Genomic DNA, 26013 nt, shown 5'->3' on the forward strand with positions numbered 1-26013 from the left:
AAGCTGAAGCCATTTGGTTGGATATCGCTAATCCTTACCAGGTACTTCTGATTAGTGTTTTTAACTCTGCCATAAAAGGAAGAATCTATGGGCTAAGAAATTTCAGTCACTCTGCACAACAGTGGTGGAATGCTGAAACTGACTTTTGAACTCCTGTGTAAAAGTGCTAGGTTTCGCGCATGAGAAACCACAGTATCCAGGTGAAAACTAGAGGGAATCAGCTCAGTGTCTGGACCCTACTCTCCCTACCCTGACCTCATGAACACAAATGTGAGTGTGAAAATCAAGAAAGGAAACCTTCCTTTAATAGATCAGTCCTTCAAAAGGAGCTGATGGGGCCACCAGGATAAGATAGTTCCTCATGTGGTTCTCAAAACAGCACTGAAAACTAGGAGAAGGCAGTAATCATCCAAGAGGATGAGTGAGAGCCTTGCCTTCTTGAAAAAGACAAGAGAATGAATCATGCTATTTTGAAAACACCCAGAAAACGTCTCTTTAGAGGTCCTGATATTCTTTTCTCTTCCTGAATGTTGAAGGGTTTGGCAAAGAGAACCCTCTAAAAAAAAAACCTGCCCTTATCTCAAAATAAAATGATCTTAGTGTACCAGTAAGATCAGCAAAATGTAAATTGTTCAGATGCAGTATATAAACAACTGATATCTTTGAATTGATATCTTTCGGACCTTTCCGAAATTTATTTCTAATAATCATTTTCTAGAGGATAGATGGCTTATGTTGCATGGTCTGTTAATGTTTGACTGATGTCTGAGATTCAAGAGATGGAGGGCAAGGATTAAGGCTCAGTAGATGATGACCAAGATTCCTTGCCCTCTTTAATACACCTAATATCTGCTCCATCCCAACAAGCTGGCATACAAGTCCAACAGGGAGTAAATATGAGAGCAATTAAAATGAACTACTGTTCATTAGTGTGCTTTGGTTTATAGAAACAACTTCTGTGAGAGAAAATGGCTGTGGTTTAGGTAATGTTCATATCTATGAAACAGAAGTAACCTAAATAAACCTTGATATGCATAGGACATTTTTGGCCACGTTCCTCTGCTCTTGCCTATGTCAGTTAAGATGCATGGACTTACCCAGTGAAGCTCATAGTCAGGTCTTGCTCTTCCTTCGTCGTCCTCATATAAAGCTAAACCTTCCCTCCGAGCCTGATAATACTCCTTCCGCAACTTCTGGATGCGGTCAGCGCTTCCGCTCATGGGACGGCCACTGCAGGACATAATCAGACAAACAGTCACACGATGTACATCATCCTGCGAACTCGCTTTTTTTTAAAATTAAAGCAGCTGATTCCAAATTTTGAAGATTCAGTAATATCACACAAATACGCTAGGAAAACTGTGAAATCTCTGGTAATAAAAATCAGCAAAAACTAGTCTTTATGTGCACATGTTTAGCTCCAAGGGTCAAAATGTCTAGCAGGATTAATAAATGCCTTTTAAGTGAGAACTTAAGATAAGGTTCTGACCTTTAGAGCAATTAAAAGAGCCACTTTTTTTCTTATAATTATACGTACAGAGTTTGGTTAAATTTTCATGCAGTATCTCATTTTCTCAAATAAGTGTTGCCAATTTGAGACCAGTTGTTTGACCTGAAGGTTGGATGTGACGCAGAGTTGGCATGTACCACTGTTCATTTCAATGGCATTTGTGAATTTTTGGAGTGGGGCTGGGGTACAGGTCATTATATGGGTATAGGCAGGACATAGAGAAAGAAAAGAAGGTGGAAGCCACGCCAAGAAGTAAAAAAGAAAAATAAAAAGCTGGTCATAGTAGAACATGCCATCTTGGTTACTCGTCCAGGGTTTTCTTTTCCACTTAGCTACTTCTTCCTCTCAGGAATTACAGCTTCTCCAGTGACTTATCCATTCAACCCCACACTGGTCGGCCAGTGGCTCCCTTTTAACTTGGACTTTTCACCATCATTTCAACAGAACCAACATCATGTGATATAATCAGGGCTAGGAAGCAAGAGGAGGATGCTAGGCAGGCCTCTACACCTGATCAACTTCTTTGGTTCATCTGAGGCATAACTGAGTGCCCTACTGAGCCAGACCTTACGTTAAGACCTGGGGATCTTAAAACAAACACTTTCACACAACTTGTTTGCAAAAAGCACACAGTCTGGGAGGTAGGGAATTGAAAGGGATACAGAAGACTATAATCCATTGTGACCAGTGCTACAGGGGTTGTGGGGACACAGACTGCTTAAACTTTAACAGGGTGAGACTGAGTCAAGGAAGGAGATCACAGAGGCTCCACAGAGGAGGTGACATTTAGTTGAGTCTTGAAGGATGCATAGGAGCTCAACAGATGGACAAGTGAGATGAGGAAATTGCAGGTACAGGGAAAGGCAATGCAAAGGACAGAAAAGAGAAAGCACCTTGCTTTGGGGGAATGCGAAGAAGACAGTTTAGGCAAGCAGTGATCCTTGGCTTCTTTTGTGCTGCCTCGTATACATACTGGTTGATATATGCTCCCTTCCCCCTCTCATTTAGGAAGCAGATTATAATAAAAGTGGGTTCTGGTCCTTTAGGGATATTTTGAATTTGCTCTAATAAATGAGAAAATATATCACTTGCAAATTTTGGTACTTTAACTCAATTTGTAACAATTAACCATAATGATACTCATATTTCATGTGTATGTGAGAATCACTGCTCTAGCGTACAGGGTGTATGGGAGGGAACAGGGAAGAGAGACAGGTGAGGCTGAGAAAAGTAGGCATGGGCCCCATGGTTGAAGACCTCTACATGCCAAAAGCATCCCCAAGTATTACAGTTGAAATTTAAGTTTAAATGAGACATCTGAAAGCAGTCGAAGGAAGTCATCTACTCTTTTGTTAAAACATTTAAAAACTATACTTAAACTATAAGAGAAAATGGTGAGTTAACATCTTTTGGAAGGAAAACACTCTTCCCAAACTAGCTTGTAAGTGATTGTAAGTTAATTGAAAGCAGGACCATGTGTCTCAACATCCTCTGTACAAAGTTAGCAAGAGTTCTCAGCTTCCTACCTACTCTATGGACACCAAGCAGCTGACACCTTTGATTAGGAAAAGACAAATTCTTAGGGATCACATACCTTGATTTTTCTTCAATATGTATTTTTAAAACTCTCCAAATAGTTCTAACTCAGTTTCCTTACTATCCTTTTTTTTTTTTGAGCGAAAGTTGTCTTGAGAACTCAAAAAAGATAATAATAAGGAAAAAGTGGAAGGTCTGATATGCTTTTCTGGCCAACAGCAGGCAGGGAAGAAAGCAGCTTCCCTCGCTTTTGAGTTTGAGCTAACCACGGGCCTGCGTCCACTGTGCAGGCATCTGCCCATTACGTGCGTGCACGGGCCGCACTCAAACTCACCAGCTGAGTTCAATCAACGTGGTGTGAACACAGCACGCATAATCTATTAGCTTACCCAAAGAAACTGAAGCACTGAATTCAAGCAGAATGAAGTCATCAGTAATAAAAAATAAATAAAAGAAAGAAACTGATAAGGGACTGTTTTAAAAATCCCCACAATTTTCCTACATTTGTGGGAAAAAATAATCATACTCTGATCGTAAACTATTCTTCCATATGCCTATAAATAAAAAAATTTGAAAATATGGGTTTGATCAGATTTCAGTTCTCAAATAGAAGGAATAGGGCAAGAATACAAAATCAGCTGTTTACGATTCAGAAAATCCCCTGTGTCTGACAGGAGCATGACTATTTACCCGGAGAAGAAATCTGGCCTCAGAGAAAAACAGGAAAAAATCTAGAAATTCATGGACCATCTAAGTGCAAAACATTCTCCCTTGTGTGAATATTTTAAAGAAGTTATGGGACACAGTGCAAACCTTTCATGATAAGCCAGGACTACACTGCAACATTCTATTTTTTTTTTTCTCTCTTTCACCTTCACTCTACTTCTAGTAACTGTATCAGATTTTTTCCCAGGTAGTTGGTTTATATAATACAATTAGGAATAGCAAATTCTGATTTCATCTCTCAGCTTTTCTTTGCATATAACACACAAGTTTACCATCAAATCAACAAAAATTAACAACAACAACACAGCTATTGTAACCAAAGCAGTTAATTGATTCCCTTTTGTGTGGAAGCGGTAGAAATTTGAAGAACATAAAAATGCCTTTGTCATAAGAGCAGCAATAATCATAATAGTCATAATTTATGGAATATTTATATAGCCAATATATTGATACATACTTTCACTTACTCTACTTTCTGCTCAGAGCAGACATCACTAATCAATTACAGCATTCCTTCCCCATAATCCTAAAACGTGGCCTTAGAATCCTTCTTAACCCAGAACTTCAGAAAGCTACTTCCAATCTATAGGAGCTGGCACTGAAGTTGAGTCACATAACTGCTCCGCAATAAGTGTTGTAAATATTTCAAAATCACAGAAGAATACTTAAAGATAGCTTTTATTGTTTTGCTCCATAGACACGAGGAATCTGAGGCTTGTGGTTAATAGATGTAGAAGGTCTGACTTCAGAGCATGCTCTTTCCAGCACTGCTTACAACCTGCACCCCTTCCTTCCTCTCATTTATAGCTTAAGGACTAGGTCCTCTAACAACATACTGGACCAGAATGAAAGTTAAGGCTAGCCTCGAGGACTCCCGTTTTTCCTTCTTCTATTTACACATTAACTGTTCTATTTTCCTGGCTTTATGGAATTTAGTAGCAGAGATCCTAAGAATCTTACCTGATAGCCTCAGAAGTGACATCAGCTTATGATGTAACTCACATACACCTGCAATTATATAAAATCTGGCAAAGTAGCAATAATCCCATCTCCAAGTTGCTGGTTAGAAACTTAGGCTTACTGTATTATTTGTTCACTGGATAATGTAAAGGTTAGTCATGTTTACCAAAAAAGTTCCTATTATAGCTGTATCCATATGTAGGTGATCAAGGCCACTCCTGCACTGTCAACATGCTGAAATTTTATTTTAAATTAATTCAAGCAGCATAACAAAATAGGTTTATATTGTAGTGATTTCTTGTAAATTATACTGCCTACGCCTTTAAAGGCAGGTGTATAGTTAAACAGGCTTTTCTTATAACAGTTTAAAGCTGGACAGAGTTTAAAGTTGTAATGAAATTCAGAAACCATGTCATTTTCTTCAACATCACCTATAGTAATATATTCCCAAATGCAGTACACATCACAGTAAGGCATCATCTGCTCCTTTGGAATCTAACCTTTTTCTCTTGGATGATAATTACCTCAATTGAAATACACTTTGAAATGAGTGTTCATTTGTGCATGCCATAGTCTCCTCCCGTTACTACAACAGGCTGGAGAAAAACTAACATTTATTAAGCTATGATGCCTTAAGTAGAATATTTATGCTTTATATACTTCATCTCATTTAACCCCGAATCAAATTTGTGATGATGACATTGTTACTGACATTTCACAGATGAGTACACTGAGGCTCAGATAAGGAGCCCAATTGGTGAATGGTGGACCAGGAGATGTGCGACTCCAAAGCCAGTGTTATTTTGACCATACCTCGTTGCCTTGTGAGAAAGGCATTAAAATGCAGCAGGCATTTTGTAGCAGCAGTTCACAGGCATTTCAAGGCAGAGGGAATTTAGCAGAGCACATTTATAGCCATACCTTTTGATATTCTTTTATTTGCACAGATCTTAGCAATAAAAATAGAAATTGAAGCAGCTAAAGTAATAGAAATACATGCAATGAAGTCTGTATTCATTAAAGAATGATTCTAGAGCAATTGCAGATGGAGATTTTTGGATAATTAATATTACATCTCTAACAGGCTTATGTGGGAAATTGGTATAAAACTGAATGGGGTGCAAAAGAGACTCAACATATGACAAAGATCCCACATGAAAGAGAAAGAAACTCTGGATCAGGACCAGGACTGAGAGGCAGCCAAGGCTGCTGCTGGTAACATTCACCACTGGCTGAACGAGAGAGATCTGGTCACTGCCAGCAGACTACTGTCTGACTTGTGATTTCATCTGCTGTGACTTTGCATGTGTGCCTAAGCAGGCATGCATGTAAATAATGCACCCTATGATTAAACTGCACACAGGTAATTCCAAAGAGCTGTGTCATTTTCAGATAGCCTCAAGTCATGTAGCTCTTCGTTGTCAAAAAGAAGTGTTTGCCTTTGGTGAGTAGGTACCTACGTGGGGTCCAGATTTGGTGACACAGTTGAGAACAGTCTTTATAGAATGGAACCTTAACAGGAGTATTTCTACCAGGGTGAGATAATCCTTACAAACTCACTGAATAAAACTGTTGACATTAGATACACGCATGTTAACAGTAATCCGTAGAACCAGGGGCTGTTTTTGCGTTTGAGGTTTGATAGATCGTCAATTTTTTATGACGTTACTGTACAAATGTTATTTTCATGCTTACCATATTTTAATTATGTAAACATGGTGTTCATCTTTTTATATTTACAAAAGGGTGGAATTTTAAAGGTTCTCCTAAAGAGATTTTATCCTTTTGGAAGATATGGAGTGAAGAAAAAAACCTCTTACACCCTTCAAGAATGCCAATATGCTATTTTTTTCCTTTTTCCTCCCCCCTTGGTGGGAAGCGTTGTTTGTTTTATCTTTTTACATTTAAGGACCTAAGAAATCATCATAGTTTTAAACTTCAAATTTAGCAGCACCACAGTTCTGCCTTAGAAAACAGGGCATATTTTTTTCAAAGTGGGAACAGAGCTCTCAAAGTACCTGAGATTCTGTGGCATTCACACTCTTGATAACGTGAATATAATAAAATCTAATTATCTATATGTAATCTTCTCTTACTAATTATACTTCAAATCCCAAACTAGGTTCTGAAAAAGAATATTCAGCTGAAGACAGGCCTGGACACAACTGTTACTTATTTTCTATTGGCAGTAAAGATTTCTGTCAAATAAAAAATTTGAAAGGTTCTTTTAAATACACTCAGGATCATTAATTCAAAAGCATTTTGAAGATTTACAGAAACTATAGCCCAACAGCACTTTTACTAACACTCTACAGATTTAAATTCTATCATGCAAATACATTTATATAGTGTGCCCATATATGCTAAATGAGATTTAATAATAAATAAGGGCTTTTAATGAGGCTTATTTCTATAATATTCTTCAAATGATATTTTTGTACTGGACAGCTCTGAAAATTATCCAGTGTAAATAGTCAGTGAAAATTATGATTATGTAAATTCTCTTCTCCCTGCTCTTAATTTTGCATGAAGAATATCTATTTCTTCAAAGGTAAATTGACAAATAAGATTTTTCATGGTTTAGTCCAATGAAATTTTGGAACACATAACTGACTACTCATGAACATTTGGGAATGTTTCTAATTTCTTTCCTAATTCATCACCACTATGATGGTGACCCCTTTTTCAATTATTTTTGATTAAAAGTTTCCCCAAATAACAAGAATATGCCTTTCTTCATATGGACATTTAATTTCTATCAGATCTCAGTTATTCTGTTGATTAAAACAATTACTCTAAATTAAGAACCCTTCGCTTACCATGATTGCCCATGAATTCCTATATTAAGAATATGAGTTTAGAGAAAGGGTGAATAATACTGTAACAGATAAAACAAAATTTTCACATTTAGAATGTCCCTTTATTTCTAGAATTACTTTTGTCAATTATCTCTGACATTATACTTCTTATTAGTAGATGAAGAAACAATGCTCAGACATCTTAAGAGACAATATAATGTGACATGAAAAACTGGTGGCAGAATCTGAGGGAAAAAAGCTATGTTCTATGCTAACACATTACTTTGAATAGTATGTATTTGTATACATTTCTAAAGGTTCAATGAAATTACTCCTTATGTCAGGATCCTGTGGGAAAAACTGGTCCAGAGAGGTTGATATGCAAGTTAGGGTCATAAGGAAGAATGAACCCCACAAAGCACAATGATGTATTAGCTCAGCCTATAATCCTGAACACGGTTCTTCTCTCAGCCATCCGGATGCTGCCAGTGGCATTTTGACCCAGACGCAACAATCTGACAATGTGACTTGGCTTACCTGGGCTCCTGACTTTGCCATGGCAACCTGAGTCTGACCTTTTGCCTTTCTCCACATGTTTCCTGCTTTCAGCATCTGCTCCCTTTGAGATCCTTATCTTGGTATTTTCATCCCTAGCTCAGTCAGCTGACCCTCTGACTCTTAGAGCTTGAAGATTTGTCCTGGAAATCTTAACCCTGGACAGGACTGTGACCCTAATGAATCAAGCCTTAGTGGAAAAATCGGCCCCCTTCCCTTGATGCTTTCACTGCATAATGGCAAGCATTTCCACTCATACCACGAACCACGTCCACCATTTACCACTGAAAGTCATCTCGCTGATGCATGAAGGGCAACTTTCTCCCATGTGATTGATGGTTGTGACGGAGAATCTCACCAGATCAATGTCATCTCCTCTTCTGATAAAAGGCTTTGCTCTACCTTTGCTCTTTGTCACTCGAAATAATGCGAGGCTGCTCTATAATCAGAACACTCTGCTTCTCTATCTCCATTTCTAGCGAAGGTGGAAATTTCTTAGGCGTGACACTGACAGAGTTATTCACAATTCAACAACACACGAGTTATTATTCAAGGCTTCAACTCGCCATTATAAGCCTGTAGCACATAATTGCATTATTCTGATACTGTGCAGCGACCTTCTGGCTGTGTTCAAATTTCAGATGCTGGTTTCTCCATTAGTCATAAAATACCCATTTGAGTTATTCATATTTTGAATAGTATTCTAATACATTTCCTCCAACACAATGCAGTGTTTTTGCACCTTAAGTAATTTACACAAATACTGGGCACATTCAAAGTTATGTATAAGCATATGATACATACTGTCCCGAGACATTTCGCCAATTTTTTTAACAATACAAAGTATGTGGGGGTCACCGAAGGAATTTACCAAGTGTTTCTTATGGTAATTTTTGTTTCTTAAGGAAGATTTTTAAGTGTAGTTGAAAAGTCCACACTGGACGGCAGCAAAATTAGCCCTTCATTTCCACTCCACATCTTTGCTAAACAAGCATACATAGATGCAAAGAAAAACAGATTTGGACCAATTTGAAACTGTGCATTCACTGTGTTTTCTATTAAAGATGATAAACTGTTATAATTCATGTAGTTACAGCTGTTCTGACATGGCTGAAGTATAGTGATGCTACATCACAACTGCATTTAAGTGATGCTTCAATATTTGAGCTTAGACAAAAATGGGGGCTCGGGGGAAAATACCAATTTACGTAGTGACAGTGTTCCCATTGGCTATTCCATGTAATGAGCACAGGTCCCTGGACATGAGCTGAGTTGGTTTCCCGCAGTTGGTGTTAGTTTCTAAGTGCCTCTCTTAATATAGGCTTTACACTGTACTGAACAGGATCCCAGTGTTTCAAGCTATGCATTACTTATACAACATGGCCACTGAAATGCAAGCCAACTACTTTAGCTGGTGCTCAACCAAGGCAACAGCCAGCTGATGCTGTGCTAAAAGAACAAGCGTTGGCTGGGTTTAGTGAGAGATTATAGGTAGGTCCAGTATGGCATTCTCCTAAAGTGTTTTTCAAGGTTAATTCTGACTGTATACAACTTCTGTCTCATGTGTTGGATTTAGAAACTTAATCTTAAGACATGACTCCACTTGGAACATTATAAATTTTCTTGAAGAGTTTTATGGTCCAAAATAAAATTAGAAAATAGGGATAAAAAGGTAAATGGAAGAAACCTACAAAACAAGTATTATTTTAATAATATCACGCACAAATTAATGACGTCACACACACACCTTCTCAAAGAAGTTCTCACCAACAACTGCAGGACTTGTGAGACAAAATTATTATCTTCTAGGCTTAAATCAAACATAGCTTGAATTTCAGGAATACATATTTGACATTTAGATGTGGATTAAACTTTCAGGGTCAGTTCTGGGAAAAATAAGCCTGTGAGGGCTGCTGGCCATAAAACCTTGGGAATTTCCTAGGCCTCCATGAAATTCCCTCTTCCTCAGAGGAAACATAGAAGCTCTGTCTTCTCCCAGGGGGTCATGGAAGGCCATCAAAGACCACTGATTCCCACCAGCTGGACACCTAGACCTTTCCTTTTACACAATAAGGAAATAAGGCCTAGCTGACTACACAATGTGAGGGAAAAATAAGGAGATTCTAAATGAGTTAGTGCATGGATGGTGGTTTGTTTTTCTTTTTAGAGTATTATATTAGTCAGGATAGGCTATGGTATCCTGTGCTAATCAAATATCAGTAGACTAAAACTAAGTTTTTCCTCCCATAACAAAACTTTTTTTCCCCCTTCCAATGGAGGAGGTTGGGAAAATAATAAAAGTGAGAAAGAGAAAAAATATTCAAAAAAATAACATGTTTTTCAATTGAAAGAAGCTAAAGATTTCGATTAGCAGCTCAGTACTAAATGTTAGGAGTCAAAGCCTTCTAAAGACATATGATATGTAAACTAGTTCTTAACTTCGTACCCATTAAAAGGATATACTAAAAATTGTCCAAACACCCAGAAGGGATGCATGGGCCAGACCTTAATTATCACATATATGGTGTTAAATCATATTATCTCATAAACATAGAATTCTACATGCGGTGTTCTGATATGATTAGCATAATTCAGTCCAAGAATTTAAGAATGTGTTTTGATACTACGTTAATTCCTTTTGTTCCTTCTACACCTGCATGCACAAATGCTGAGCTCTTCTGCCATTTTAAATAGGGTTATAATAATTACCCAGTCCAAACAGATTCTCAGCTCCAAAGAGCCACATAAAAAGTTAACATATACTAGGTCCCAAAGGGTGTCAAATCCAAGAATATCCCATAGCCCTCATTTCCCTGGGTGTAAAGTGAGCTCTGGTGACCCTGTAACCTCATGCTGACCTTCTGACATCAGGGATTTACAGGATAGAAACAGCTTATATTATCATCTCCTATGGATTGTTTCAGTTGTTTTTAAAAGATGTTCAGATTCCTACAAATCTTTTCTAGGAGAATGGTAACTTTCTTCTCAGAATAGACTAGACAGTAATAAGCTGGTATCAAACTTAGATCAACTGCTTTTATAAAAGTTTTCCAATAACCTTCTGAATATTTTCCGATGTGTACATTTATTTAAGCTTTTATTTATTTTTAAATATTGCCATGTCCCTGGCCCTGGTCATGTAAAGGTGATTAAGACCCAGAATCCAACCCTCAGGGATTTCAGTCTTATGGCGGGAGACGGAAATATAAATAAATAATTACAGGGCAATGTGGCAATTATTATGAAGAAGTATCATGAGGTATAATGAAGTCCTGCAGTAGCTCAGAGGAGAGGGTGATTAGCTCTGCTTGGGGAGGCTGGGAAAGGCCTCAAGGAGAAAAGGAGAGCGAGAAGGAGGTGCTGGGCATGCCAGTGGAAGGAACATGACACGCCAAGCAGTGGCAACATAAAAGGGCACATGGTTAGGCATGGCAGAAGTGTGGGAGCAGATGGAAGAATCTTGGGAAATAAAGCCACTAGGACTTGAACAGATCCATGTGCCACTCTTTCCAAAGGGGAAGGTGAAGTGGAATCCTGGACCGATTTCACATAGGGTAGCAGCATCTTCAGAGGTTTTCTTTAGCCCAGGATAACTCTAGAAGACTCTTACTTTGTCTTTCCACATATCATAACCTCTGAAATGAACCAGTTGACCTCCATGGGACTTCCCTGCACTAGACTCAATGATTTCTTGGATATGTGTGCACTTCAAGCTAAATGACTGACCAAACTGTTGGCACAAGTCACCTTCTATGTCTGTTTCCCCACCTGCTGAATACTCTACCTTGAGGACCACTTTCGTTCGAGGCCACTGGGACAGTGAGACGTTCCGTTTGAGAACTGAACATTTTCTATACCTAGAGCTCTTGGTTCACCTGTAACATTAACTGGTGATGAAGCATGACGCATCGTTAACATAGGGATAAATTTCCCATTAGGAACAGGGCACTGGCTGCCAACTCTGAGGGCAAAAAAGTTAAAAAAACAAAACAGTGCAAATGAAACCAACCCATTGTGGGCTGATAATGACTTTTATTTTCACTGGCATTTTAACAGAAAGTAGTCACAGGATCACCATTAATAAGTAGCCATTACTCCATTCAGGTGAAGTAACGGTGGTGCCTGAATACCTCCCGTGGAGCGATTTCTAGCTGTCTTCTTGATCTGAAAAGTGAATGAGTCCTGGGCTGTCTCTTGGAAACTTAGGCATCAGGCTGCTGCTGACAATTGAACTCCATAAATAACCCACAGTGAAAATGAATAAGAAACATGCCTTCTTCCAGCTTTCAGTAGCCTCTCGACGGGGTGACAGTTGCCGTTTTTTTCAATAAACATGATGTCAGTTATGCCTTTTATTCATCATGGCAAAGTCACGTGCAGGGAAGAATTGAGTTGTTTTTTTTTTTTTTGGCATTTCATATACCAAAGCTTTTCTTCTTTATACCACACCAAGGAAAAGCAGCTGTCTGGTCTATAATCTATATGATACATTAACACTCCTCTTTTTTATTTCTTCCCTAATTCCAACAGCTTTATTAGCAACAGCATTTAAGTCGGCTCTCAATTACCCACAGAAATAGGAGGTTTGGAAGAGCATGAAAAATAAGACACTAAGGATGATTTTGCAAACTCTTATTTAAACCAACAACTTTAGTTTCTTTTCCCGACAAGTGTTTTCCCAGAGCTGTAAACAATCCCCCAATTAATTGACTTGATTCACATTCTTTTCCCTGCCCAGCCCCTTGTTTGGTTAAGGTACTAATGAGCAGAAAAAAGGCCGAAAGGCAGGCAGGCCTCAGAAAAAAACAGAGGCACTACAGAGACTCAAATGGGGAAAACAGAAATTGGATGGTTGAGAGTTAACGACCCAGGAAACATTCCCCTAAAGGATTTACCAGATACCTAGAGAGATGTAACCTTTCAGATTAAAAAGTAACACGTATTAGTTTTCTAAGTGGACAGGCTGAGAGCAAAACGTTATGTGGAGCACGGTTATAGAATTAAGGAGTCCTCACATACCCAGCTCAAAGGAGCCTGTGGGTGACTGTGTTTCCTGAACTCTGCTATTTGTCATGAACTTTATTACTCTCCATTCCACTAAGAACTATTTTTCCCTCATTTGCAGATATATTAAGTATAATTATTTAAATGTCATCAGTTCATCATTTGTTAAAGAAACTCGTTCTTAGGAAGGAAAAGTGAAGAACACATTGAGTGGCACTGCATTATTTTGTGATCCCAACATTAAGATGAAAGCTGGAAGTATGACTTTGTTTTCGAGATATTCCTGTTCTACAACAAAATCATCTTTTATCCAAGTGTAAACAAACCCACTAGCTAGAAGCTTCCCCTCCTCAAGTTCTACATAAAATATAAGCCACAAGGCTTAAATGGAATCACTATATTATTTCTTTATGTATTACTTACCTTGACATTTCTTAAACCAAATGCTTATTATATATCTAAGAGATCTTCTAAATTGATAACTTCCAAAAAGAGGGAAATTAATTCCTCTTCTTCAAAGAAGCTTTTTCATACTGTATCCAACATATCTGGGGAATTGGAGGGAGAAAAAGGTGAGTGGGGAGAGAGGAGGAGCCAAAGAAAAGAGCTACTGGTCAAAATGCATCCTTATAAAATGAGCTTCTTAATGGATGCCCACTCCAGGAATAACACTTATTCAGTGTTAGGACGTTCACTGGAAAAATATGAATGTAATTTATCTTTTTAACTGTCAGCTGCATTTCTAAAGCGCTTTAGTCTGTAGCTTCCAGGGGCCTTTTGTCTTTCTGCCATGGCAGGAATATCTTGGACAGCTGTAAGAGCTTTCTAAGCTATCTTTCTCAAAATCCATTAGCTAATTCAAGGAACCTAATTAGAGCTGCCATTTTGATGGAGCGGACTGAATGCTCAGTACAAACTAGTTACACCATCAATGTTTACTAGAAATCACAAAACCCAAAGTGCTCCGTTTCCTATGAATATTAATGGAAATACAGCAAACAAAATATTTATTAACACATATGCTTAATGCCATTAAGGTTTACAGACAGAGATTGAAAGGGAGAGGGAGAGGCACACACTTGAATCTGACGGCATGTGCCCAGGAATACACAATAAACCAAGATTTATATTGAAGCAGCATGTAATCATTATTTTATGCCCCTCCCACTTGTCTCCCTTGGTTTTGCACCCTGGAATTCAGCAGCTCACAGCTGGGAAGACAGATGTAAGTCCAGAGAAGTCTGAAGAAGGGGGTGGGGGAAGTCTTTTTATTTTTTTAAACAGCTGCTGAGTGCCACAAATTCTTGTCAGTGGGGAAATAAGTCTTGCTTCTCTATAAAATCATCAGCATGATGACGTCAGTACTTTCTACCTTCCTTTAAATGAGGGTGTCACCAAATTAATCCAGCTAGCTATTATCCCACGTACTCACCAGGGGAGCGTTTCTGCCAGGGCATGGCCCTGAGCCAAGTGGTGTCTAAAGCTTGATGTAACCCTGCTGTTGTGCAGATCGGGCTCCCACTGCCCGTGTTGGGTACAGGGACAGACACACACACACGCCCCTGCCTGAGCGAGGCCCAGAAGACTCCGTTCCTCATTGCCTTTTCTATGGAGCAATTAAAGGACCTTCGTGAACTGTTACTTTCCAGCAGCCCTTGCTCTGCCCTCAAGCTGTTGCCTCCTTTCTCTCTTTCCCCCTTCTCACCAAACTTTAAAAAAGACTCATCTGTTGTCTCCTTTTGTCATCTGCTATCCTCTCTTTTGGGATAACAACCTGGTTTGCACCTTCATTGCTGTTAAAACTATTCTTTGGAGGCTCAGGCAAACCCTAGCCTCTGCCAGACTAGACACCCGACAGCAACCTCTCTCCTTTGTTTCCCTCCTACTTCCTCAATCTCATAGTCCGTTTCCTTCAATGCCCTTCCCACTGTTCTCTAAACACAGGCCTTCTCTAAGATTCTTTGTTTCTTGTCTGTATTTTCACTCTTGGGGATACTGTTCACTCCTAGGGCTTTATCACACTCCTTCTCATGCTCACACATTTACTCATCCATCCATTCAACCATCACTGAAGTGCCTCAGATAGGGTAGGGCTGCAACACAACCTGCCTAGGTGAAGACATACATCTCTACCTGGGACACCTCGAGGGAGCTCCGAGGACCAAGCTCAGCCTTTGCTCCTCATGTGACCTGAAATATACCAACACCTTATACTCAACTTGTTCAGAAGCAATTTCCTCACCTCTCTACTGAAATCTACTTTCCCCCCTATCTTTCTGGCTTTTCATTGCTTTTCCATGTTCACCAAGGATTAAAACAATGATTAGCATTCAGAGCACAGGCTTTTGAACCAGACTGCCTGGGTTCAGATCCTGGTTCTGCCACTTCCCTTCTCCCTACCTTGGGTAAGTTAAGTAACTATCTATCTGTGAAATGGGGAAGTGATAGTAAGACCTCAGGATTGTTTTGAGGATTAAATGAGCTACTACATTTAAAGTAGTTAGAATAGTGCCTGGCACATAATAAGAATTCAATTAAAAGAGTGGCTACTGTTGTTATTTTATATTATTGTTGATTTCTTTTTTCCCACATATTCTACATCCAACTGGTTGTAATCAATTGCCTCTAGCACTGTGCCTCCCATGTATTCCTTCTTTCACAAACCTAGTTCACACACCCATTGCTCAGACCATGATAATAGCTTTATAACTAGTGTCTCCACCCCAACTCCAATCTAATCCGTTGCCAGATTAGCCTTCCTAAGGTATGGCTCTGCTCACGTAACTCTCTTGCTCTAAAAGCCTCTTTGCTCTCTTGCCTTCTTATCCTCCAGCCTCACCTGCAGTCTAACCTCCAGTGAAACTTTGTTTCCTAACCTGTCCTCAGTTCTCACCTACACCCCCTCCTCCGTGCCTTTGTCCACACTACCTCTTCTACTTGTCATTCTTTACTCTTATTTTTAAACAATATAATTAAGATGATAGATAGCCATCTTTACTTTAAAAACATCCACTGCCCTGCCATTATGTGCAGACTAATTCTCCTATGGTCTCTGTTCTCCAAATTGGCGCCTGCTTCCCTCTCTGCCTCATCCTGACCATTCTCTACTATGCCTGGCAGCTTCTCTCTTACTCTTCCCCATTCCTTGTAAAGCTTAAGCTTCTCACAGCCCTGGGAACCTGTACTTGTTGTTCTTTCTGCCTGAAACTGTCTGCTTCAAGTGATTCCAGGCATGCTGTCCCTTTTCATGGGGCCTTCTCTGGCCGCTGCATCTTTAGACCCTTCACGTCCCTCCCTCCCAGCCTGTCTGCTTGTTTGCTCTGCAGCACTGGTCACTCTGTGAACACATCTTCACTGTTTACTTGTTCACATCTGTCTGTCTGCTGACCTCCACAAGAATACCAGATGTGTGAGAGTAGGCACTTTCCATGTCCTGCCCACAGCTGTCCTTCCAGAGTCAATGCTTGGCACACTAACTAAAGGGATGGTTCTCTACCTGTGAAATCCTTCGTGATTCTTACATTCATTCAGCAAATATTTACTGAGTACCTACTATTCACTGGCAATGGTTCTGGGTCCTGGGAATACAGGGAGAGTAGAAGACACACAACTGTGTGGCCTTATGTTGCAGCGGGTGAGTGAGACAATACACGAACCAGTGGAAAATGATGTCAAGCAGGGGGAAGTGCCACCTGGATCCTTAAAATACAATATGGTGGGCTTCCTAGGTGGCGCAGTGGTTGAGAATTGACCTGGCAGTGCAGGGGACACGGTTTGATCCGTGCTCCAGGAAGATCCCACATGCCGTGGAGCAACTAAGCCCGTGCGCCACAACTACTGAGCCTGCGCTTTAGAGCCCATGAGCCACAACTACTGAGCCCATGTGCTGCAACTGCTGAAGCCCATGAGCCTAGAGCCCATGCTCCGCAACAGGAGAAGCCACGGCAATGAGGAGCCCGCGCACCACAACGAAGAGTAGCCCCCACTCACCACAACTAAAAAGAAAGCCCATACACAGCAAAAAAGACCCAACACAGCCAATAAAATAAATAAATAAATAGATAGATAGATAGATAAATACATAAATAAAAACCATTATGGTGATAAGAGAATGACCACTTGGCTACTTGAGACTGAGTAGTCAAGAAAAGCCTTTCTCTTTTAAGTTAAGGTCTGAATTATAAGAAGGAACCACGCAGAAGCATCTCTATGAAGAACATTCTAGAGAGAGAAACCAGCTAAAGCCAAAGCCCAAAGGAGGGAATGAGTGTGATGAGTTAAAGGAACAGAAAGAAAGTGTGGCTGGAGCTTAATGCTCAAGGGATAGACATCAGTGACAAGGTCAAGTAGGTAAGACAGATCGCACGTGTTTTGCAGGACCTGTTAAGATCTTTGGATTTTACTCTGGGTGAAGTGAGACTATGTTAGAAGATGTTAAAACAGGAAGAAACATGATCTAATTCAAATATTTAGAAGACAACTCCATCTTTTCTGTGGAGTAGAGAATAGAGGTTGTTGCAGAAATGCAAGTGAGAAAGGATGGAGGTCTTTAGGGTGTGAGGATCATTCATGTTTTATAGAGTTTAAATCTTTGTTTAATTCCCAACCACTAGTGGCTAAGCCATGTGAGGAGTTTAATCATTCTCGTGTCTTCTGCAGAACGTGTTACACTGCCCTCACCTAGGATGTGTTCAATAAACAAAATTTTGTGGGAGTTGCAAATAAGAAAGTGACTTAAGAAAATGTACAGTGAGAAGTGGGAAGAAAAAGGGAGGAAACACTGGTGCTGTATCAGGGTGAGGAAGGGTCTGTGCACAGGGGTGGGGGGGGGCGTGTCGGAGAGGCGGTAAGGCCCTAACCACTCAGCGACACCATTAGCTGCCGCCTGGAAAATGATTTCCTTTCTGTATTTCCCCCTCCCAGGCTCATAAGCTGAACACCACGAGTACACCCCCAGCGGTTCGGTACAAGCTACTTTGCCATTTCTAGGTATTGCCCAGACAGCTCACTATTACCAAAAGTTCCTACAGGGTTTGAAGTTTTCTTCACTGCGTCATGTTTTCACGGCCTCCTGTTTTCAGCCAGCAATTGCTATAACGTCTCGGTGCCATCCACTCCCATAAGAATTGTCTAGCCAAGCAGCAATGCACTTGGCTTATTAATGCTCATGGAATATATGTGTGCTGAGACGATGTTATTGGAAACCTTTTCCTTGCTATTTCATGCTAAATATAGCATGCACACTTCCAGGTGAAACTGTCCGGAAACTGGGAACATCCAAGCCAGCACACTCTAGAGAAGATAGGCTCGCACAATTTGCTGACCTTTAGCTTTGAATTAAATTTAGCTCCTCATCCTCATTAGAATCTAACTGCCAAATAGCACTCTACTCTGATTAATAAAGTTTTCTAATAAGCGCATCACTTTCAAACACTCTGCCGAGGTAGCTGAAATCTTGAGCAGGGCTAAAGGGAGAAGTGCCAAATGGAAACATTACATTCTATACCCAGTATGATCAAAAGCTTTCAGTTTATTATCAAGTCCAGCTCTGGGTAAAAGAGAACTGACTATGATGTTAGAAATGTGATATGGTCACTGCCTATGAAGTTAGTCCAGCAGAAGACTTAGAAAACCCACTCAATCTGATGCTCCAGGTTAATTTAGAATTTGAAGTGCTTGCAACTAACATTTTCCGGAGAAACTGGTTGGACCTAGTAAAGGGGCTCATGGACTCGTGTACAGGGATGAGTAGGTAAGTTTCTGCAGGGTAATTGGGAAGCTCTTAGCACCTACCCATTGCCTCTAGGCTGATGACAGTAATTCAACCTTAATTTAGTCCAAGGCCTTGATCTCCATTAAAATACAGATGGTGCTGGATGTCTATCTCTGTAAGACATTATTCATCTGTATGTAAGTTAATGCTTTGATACCAGGAGTTTTGATACCAGGTGGGAAAGGTGCCGAAACTGAGGACCTTGAAGACTCAGTGGGTGGTTGGGTGTGGTAGAATGGGGCTTCCCAAACTAAACCTCTCCTTGCTCCACATTCCTCTCCAGGCCTAGTTCTGCACTGGGATATTAGTGGTACTGAAGAACAATCACTGATGGCCAAAAGAAATGTACCGAGTGTCTGCTTTTGTGTGAAGGTTCAGGACGAAAATTATGAAACTTCTTTCAAAGAAACCAAAAGGCCTTTCCCATGCTTTTGATTTTCCTTTCCACCTGTTTCATGAACACTTACGTCCTTGCAGACGCATCTGTAGTTCAACAATGGTAATTCAGGGTGATAAGGTGCATATTGTTTCTCACACTGTAGTGCTCTATACTGAAACCTTAGGGATCGTACAAACTGAAGTCCTTCCTTCTGCCTGCCCTAGACCCAAGAGCAAGAACAAAAGGCTAAAATCATGTGTTTTTTAAGTGTTTTTACTGAGCAAGAGTCTGACAACAAGGAAAGACATCTGTTTACCTCTAGAAATCTTTTCAGCTGTTGCCATTTTATTGCTTTTGTTAAAACCAATGCCTCCAATTTCTTCATTCGAGACACTGAGACATATTCCACAACTGCACACTTCAGGGCAACTGAGCATTAAAAGAGGATTCATACAGTTGAGGTATGACTCAAATTTTGCGGGAGACAGCAGCTAGAAGGGTAGAGAGAGCGAACCTATAAAAAATTCAGGAGTAATGCTTCCATACACATCCTCTACTCAGTACCAAAGAGAATATTCACAGAGTTGCTGTAAAAATATACAAGCCAGACTCAGTGTCGGTGTGCTTATCCGCTCATAAAATATTTTAGATAGCTAATTACACAATAACCTGAAGCATATTCCTGGTTGTATAAAGGGGGAAACGCAGTAAAAGGGCAAAAACAAACATTTATATAGTTCAGGACTAAGTTGTACATCAGGGCTTCACATTTAAGGCTTGAAACCCTGCAATTTGACAAACAAAGGCCAGACATATAGTTACCGAATTTTGTTTGAAGTGCATCTTCACATGCAACCAACTTGGAATCTACACACAAATAAAAAGAAATGTGAAAACACTACTGCCATAGACAAGCAACAGATGTTTTCATTATACCACCAGAATACGCAAGGCAAAAAGTTAATATTTTTGAGGGGAAGAAATGTTAATGCTGTAACCACGAAATAACACGAGACAAATGGCATGATTAGGAGATGAACTTTTCAGCTAATAGTTTGAGAAATGATTCCTAAGTCTTCTAGAGAGATACAAATGGTTCACGTGGGACCCCCAAATCAAAACTTCACTTTCAAAGTCTTGCACATTGTATGTAACCCTAATAAGAGGATAACGCAAAACTCATCCATGCTGTTGGAAAAAAAAAGGACTACAGGTAGAAGATCCAAAACAGGAATAATGCTGTGAATATAAAACATTTTCAAACCAAGCAGAAGTCCAATAGATGTAGCATCAGAACTTTCTATTCCACATTCACTGCTGTAGTTTACTACTTGGAAGAGTCAAAGGCTACTTAGAAATTCATGTGTTAAGGGTAGTGATTGAAAACAAATGGAGTGAGAAGCCTACTTAACATGGATTTTCACTGGTGATTCTTCTAAGAAAAAAAAAGTAAAAAGGAAACTTCGCCATTCTACCTAATTCATTCGTTAGAAAAATGTTAAATTAAGTCATTTGCAGTCAAAATGAACAAATTGGAGGTCTGCCTAGGTGCAGACCTACATGCGTTCCAACCACGTGTAGTCTGGCTAAAGAGATAGCTAATTGATGATTATTCCTTCCATTGCTTGTCCATTAGGATAAATCCAGCTTGTGGACACTGAACCTTTCAAAGACAAAGAATTGCATTAATTTTGTACTTCTAGAGCGCTTAATAAATCTGACACTGTCTGGTGGTTTTCTTCATTTTCCACTACTTGACAGCTACTGGGATCACAAGTTTCAGAGAATCTATTTTGCTGTGTAAAATTAACAGCAATGAAACAAGCTCAATGGAATATGACCAAATCACGGAGCTCGTCACATCATGGAATTTCAAAAAGAATCTGGGAAGCATACTGGAGAGGAGTCATACTATACGCATAAATTCAAAACGCTGCCCTGAATCAGAGCCATTCATTCAATATCAAAACAAATATGATGCCACTTCATCTGCAGAAGCAAACAGGATGCCTATCACCACGGAGCAGCCTCGTGTGGTCAAGGCTCCTCACAGCAACACTCGGGACTTTTTTTTCTTAGGCTGACGTTTGTATTGAATCAAGTAAGTTCTTCATAATTCTTCTTTTCTAATGGATTTTCCCCCTATGTATGTTTGTGAGGGGGAAGAAAAGCAAAGGGCAGCAAAACCAGACTTAAGTGCTTGGCAAATGGTCTTCCTGAATCTGGACCTCATAAATCTTATAAAATGTTATATTTCAACAATAGGCTGGAAAATGCTTTTCTCTCTGCAATGATGAAGCCCAGCTTCAAAATTTATAGTTCATCTCAGAAATGGACTATAAAAAGAGACTGACTTAGCTGTCTATCAAGTAAGCCTGACAATAGCAAATAAGGTGTGAGCTTTCAATGTCAAATATATATTTAATATTAAAATTCTCAGATTAAACATTGCAAAAGGGTTTCCTCTGCAACACATGCTGATGGGAGTGGTGATAAATGCAGCCTGGGTTGTCATAGCAATGTCCAGACCCTGATGTGACATTTCTTTCACTATCTACTGTGAGGGTCTTATTTTTCTAATATTACCCATTCAAAGGGATGCTATTCTATTAGGGGTAAGGCTGAGTCGATTAAAACAAGATCCAAACAGATGTGGCTTAGTTCCTTGCATAAAAGACGCAGGTGTATAATCATTCATTTTTGTCAAGGGGGGTATAAAAACCTGCATCCAAATACGTCTTGATAAATCCAAATAGATTTTTTTGAGGGAGGAAGTAGAGGTTGATTCCAACAACTATTTCTCCTAGTAATGGAACAGGGCTGAGGCAGAATGAAAACTTCTAATGGTAATTTGGAACAGGCATGAACTTCCATAAAGATGCTTAACCTCACTAGAAAGGTAAGAAGTTCAAAGTAAAATGATAAGGTACTATTTTTCACCAATCAAATTAGCAAAGATTTAGGCGGAAAAAGAGATAATATTCAATGTTGCCAGGTGGGAGTGAAATGAACTCTCTCCTACATTGCTTGGTGGAAGCATTATTTGCTTCAATTTTTCTGGAAAATTGTTGGCAACATGTTTCAGACTTGATGTATCTTTCCCTTCTAGGAACCTTAAGGAAATAATCCAAGCTGTGTAGCAAGATGTATGTACAAAGGTGCTTATCAGGGACTAATTTATAACACTGAAAACTCTGAAACACCCTAAATGTCTAGCACTAAGAAAAAGGTTATATAAATTAAGGTACTGTTATATCGTGGTGTTTTAGGTAACCATTGAAAGCAATAATTTTGAAAAGATTAATTGGCACAGGAAGACATCACAGTATGATGGTAGAAAGGCAAGATACCAAAATTTATACATGCATGTAAATACTATATATGTATATAAATGTACGAGCAGTATACACACACAAATTACATCTTTTATATATGGTGATATACGCAGAAAAAAGACTGGAAGAAATACTCTAGAACATGAAGCATGGTCAACTCTGGATTGTGGGATAATTGGTGATTTGATTTTTGTTTTCTACTTTAACTGGTTGCTAAATTTACTATAAAATACTTATAGAAAATTTAGAAAATAACAGTATATCTGTAAACAATGAAAATATAAAAAGAAGGTAGATAGCACTATAATGGAGCAGAAATTGGGTACCTTGAGAGGGATTTCTCTTCTATCAGATTTAGCTTTCTTCTCTTCCTTACTAGGAAGAAAGGTTGTAGTGGAGATGAAAATGTGAATGTGAGTGTGAAAGTGCTTTGTAACCCAGAGGAAAGCTACAAATATGAGTCACTTTAACACAGTGAGAAAAAGCAAGCACACATTTCACGGGGGTCATAGAGGTTGAAGATTAAGTTTACAAAAATATAATTTGGTAGCAGAGGGGTCATTTAAATTTAACAAAGAGTATTTCCCTACTCAGAAGATGGCAGACTGAATTGCAAATTTAAAAATATATACACAAAATGCTAAATATTGGAAAATGTAGAGGAAAGAAGCTTTTCAGTTAGTGCATGCCACCTTCCTGCTAATTTTATTTCAGCTTTTACTAACAATGTAAGATATCACCAACATTAATGAATGAGACGTGCCCCACTGTCAGGCAGCGGAAAACCAGTAGCATATAAACAATTTGGTATTGTAAAACCCTCTAATGGAGCTTAATAAGAGAGCTAACATTTAGACACAACAGGGCTGAGACAAGATGTGACAGCTACCATAACACAGAATCTCATTACTTTTTGGTTGTCTGAATCATAAATAGAATTTTAAGTTTGTTTGTATTTTCCATAACTGATCCATGAAAAATTAACCCGTGATTTGAAAGGCAGAATACTACAATGGGTAATATGCTAAATTTATAAAAACATATTTATTAACAGGAAAAAGAGAGTTTGGAGAGGTCTGGCCGTTGAAAATGATCGTGGGAGATGACGATAGTGGGAAACTATACGGGGACTATGTAGTGTGAAAACTATCACGGGAGACTTCCTAATCCACAGCTCTCTTTTATGAGCTTCTCAAGGAGTTGTTGGCAATTGCAAAATGCCAAACTTCTGGCCACTTCAACTTTCATTTTTGGTCATTCTCTTTCTTTTTTAATTTTCTTGGTCATCAATTGGTATTCCATCTAATGCAAGTGACTGCCCATTTCTCTGTTAATTTCTGTCTCTTTCTTTTTCCTATATTCAACTTCCCATACTCTCATTTGTCTCCCTTCTCCCTTCCGAGAACCACACAATCCTAGGACTAGAAGGGACGCCTAGAGCTCATCCTCTCTATTTATTTGACTGACTATAAACACCCAAGGTTGATGACCACGCAAGGTTTCAAATGATTCTACAGAACCTGAGAGCTGGGAGGACCTTTTTTCAGAATCTTGTTTTGCCCTACTTGGCTTCTGCTTCTGGGAATTAAACATCAAGTAAGTTTTAAGAATAATTAATCCTTAGGTGTAATAGGTAAAGAGAGACAAACACATGGAAATCAAGATAATATTTTCCAGCCCCCTCTCCCATGGCATGAATTATTATTACCTTATACATTATTCATCATCACGTTATATATGATATAAATATTTATTATGATAAAATGCAATATGATGGTCCCTGTGTACTTTTTTTTAAAACAAAGCTTTACTGTCTTAATAACAGACAAAATTTAAGATATACTCTGACTGATTCTTGAAAAAGTGAACAACTTGGCTCTAATCTTAAGAAAACCAGGAAAACCTTGAAAGGCACTAAACAGAAATTGTGTGGGTGTGTAAATCTAGAGGTTTAGTTTTTCTTCTTAACTTTCCATGACTTCACGAATTGAGTAAGAAAACCTAAATTATACAGTTTACATATCCTGTGTTACCTTCAGAGAATAACAATATTCATCTATTTATACCTTTCAAAAGCCAGCACAGAAGAAAGAAATCTAATTCCAAGACTCTAAAAGCATTCTGGCTAGAGGAAAGCCCAGCTAAACAAAAGAACTCTTAGACACACTGAGTGCTGACAGCGCCCAACCTCGCTCTTTTCTGTTCAAGTAGGCTGAGTGACGATTCCCTCCTCTCTATGACTGTGTATCCCTGGGTTAGTGATGCTTCCGTAAAGAGGGTTTGACAACAATGGGGAGTCTCCTACCTGCTAAACAAAAAGTGACAACTCCATTTGAAAGCTGTCCCTAGATGTATTTTATATGCAGAAATTATCTGTGACAGTCCCGATTAAAATAGAGTTTCATTTCACTTGGAAGGTAAATGGACAATAGGTTACCTTGAATGTTATCTTTTTGTCCAATTAATGGTTAAAGTATTTTCTAGTGAGTTTCTTGCAGATTGCTATTTTTAAACTTAGAAAATAAAATAGGTTTTCACTGATAATGATTTTTTTAAAAGCCAATGCCTGCAATTGAAGAAAAACATTTATGTAGAAAAAGATATATGGATATATCAATTTGAAAACCTAGCTCTGGTTACATAAAACTGAATGTTTCTATATAAGAATTCACAGATGTATCTGGACAACTTTATCCTGAGACTTTTCATTTCACTCCTAATATTTGGAAGCCACCTTAACAACAAACGTCAACACGGATCCACCTACAAAGACACAACTGTGAACAACACATTTCTAGTCTCTGAATTAAAGGGTCTGAGCCAGGACAAAACTTGCAATTTATCAAATGTCAGACTGTGAGGATCAATCCTCCCTTCTGATGTCTGATACACATCATTCCTGGGCTTGAAAAATCACAATACTTTGTTTCAAAGAATACTTTCATGCCCACCTGTCTATCATAGGCCAGGGTGCTATTTTAGAGATTCCCATGATTCTAGCGTATATTCCACACAATTTTTCGTACTACTTAACATAAACCCAAATATTACTTTCTCTGCCTTGTTTCACAAATGATCTCTTTAACTCCTACATCTGTGTGATTCACATCTGTGTGAAATTTCATTGGTTTTATAGGTAGGTCTTCAGTAGATTCTGGGCCAAAGGACCTAAGTGGGAGAGGAGATCACCCTGAAATACTTATAGTGATTTGCCTGTATTCCTTTATTACATAGTCCTTGCCTCTCCTTTAAAAGTTTTGATATTATTACTGAATAAAAGAGATTCTTTTTTTAAGGAACACTTCTGCAAAGCAAATAAAGTTTAGAATAGCCTAATTATAAATTTTGACATTAAACTGGAGCAAAGGAAAAATCACAGCTAAAGCATGTATGTGTGTATATATGTACGTATATAGATATAATTCTACTGCCAAAAG

The 26013-nt window shown here is 38.9% G+C and overlaps 1 protein-coding gene across 3 annotated transcripts in view; it reads right to left on the reverse strand.

The window, feature by feature from the left end:
* Positions 1–26013, reverse strand: part of PARD3B (par-3 family cell polarity regulator beta) — a 977181-nt gene that overhangs the window by 113124 nt on the left and 838044 nt on the right. For all 3 annotated transcript variants that reach the window (XR_009055026.1, XM_057744363.1, XM_057744365.1), the window contains exon 21: positions 1098–1230. Coding sequence is in view for 2 of the 3 variants with exons in the window: in XM_057744363.1 (XP_057600346.1) it covers positions 1098–1230 (133 nt within the window). In the remaining variant the exon portion in view is untranslated. The remainder of the gene's footprint in view (positions 1–1097; positions 1231–26013) is intronic.

The sequence above is a fragment of the Hippopotamus amphibius genome, chromosome 8 (assembly GCF_030028045.1).
Source record: "Hippopotamus amphibius kiboko isolate mHipAmp2 chromosome 8, mHipAmp2.hap2, whole genome shotgun sequence".
In the NCBI taxonomy this organism is placed as follows: domain Eukaryota; kingdom Metazoa; phylum Chordata; class Mammalia; order Artiodactyla; family Hippopotamidae; genus Hippopotamus; species Hippopotamus amphibius.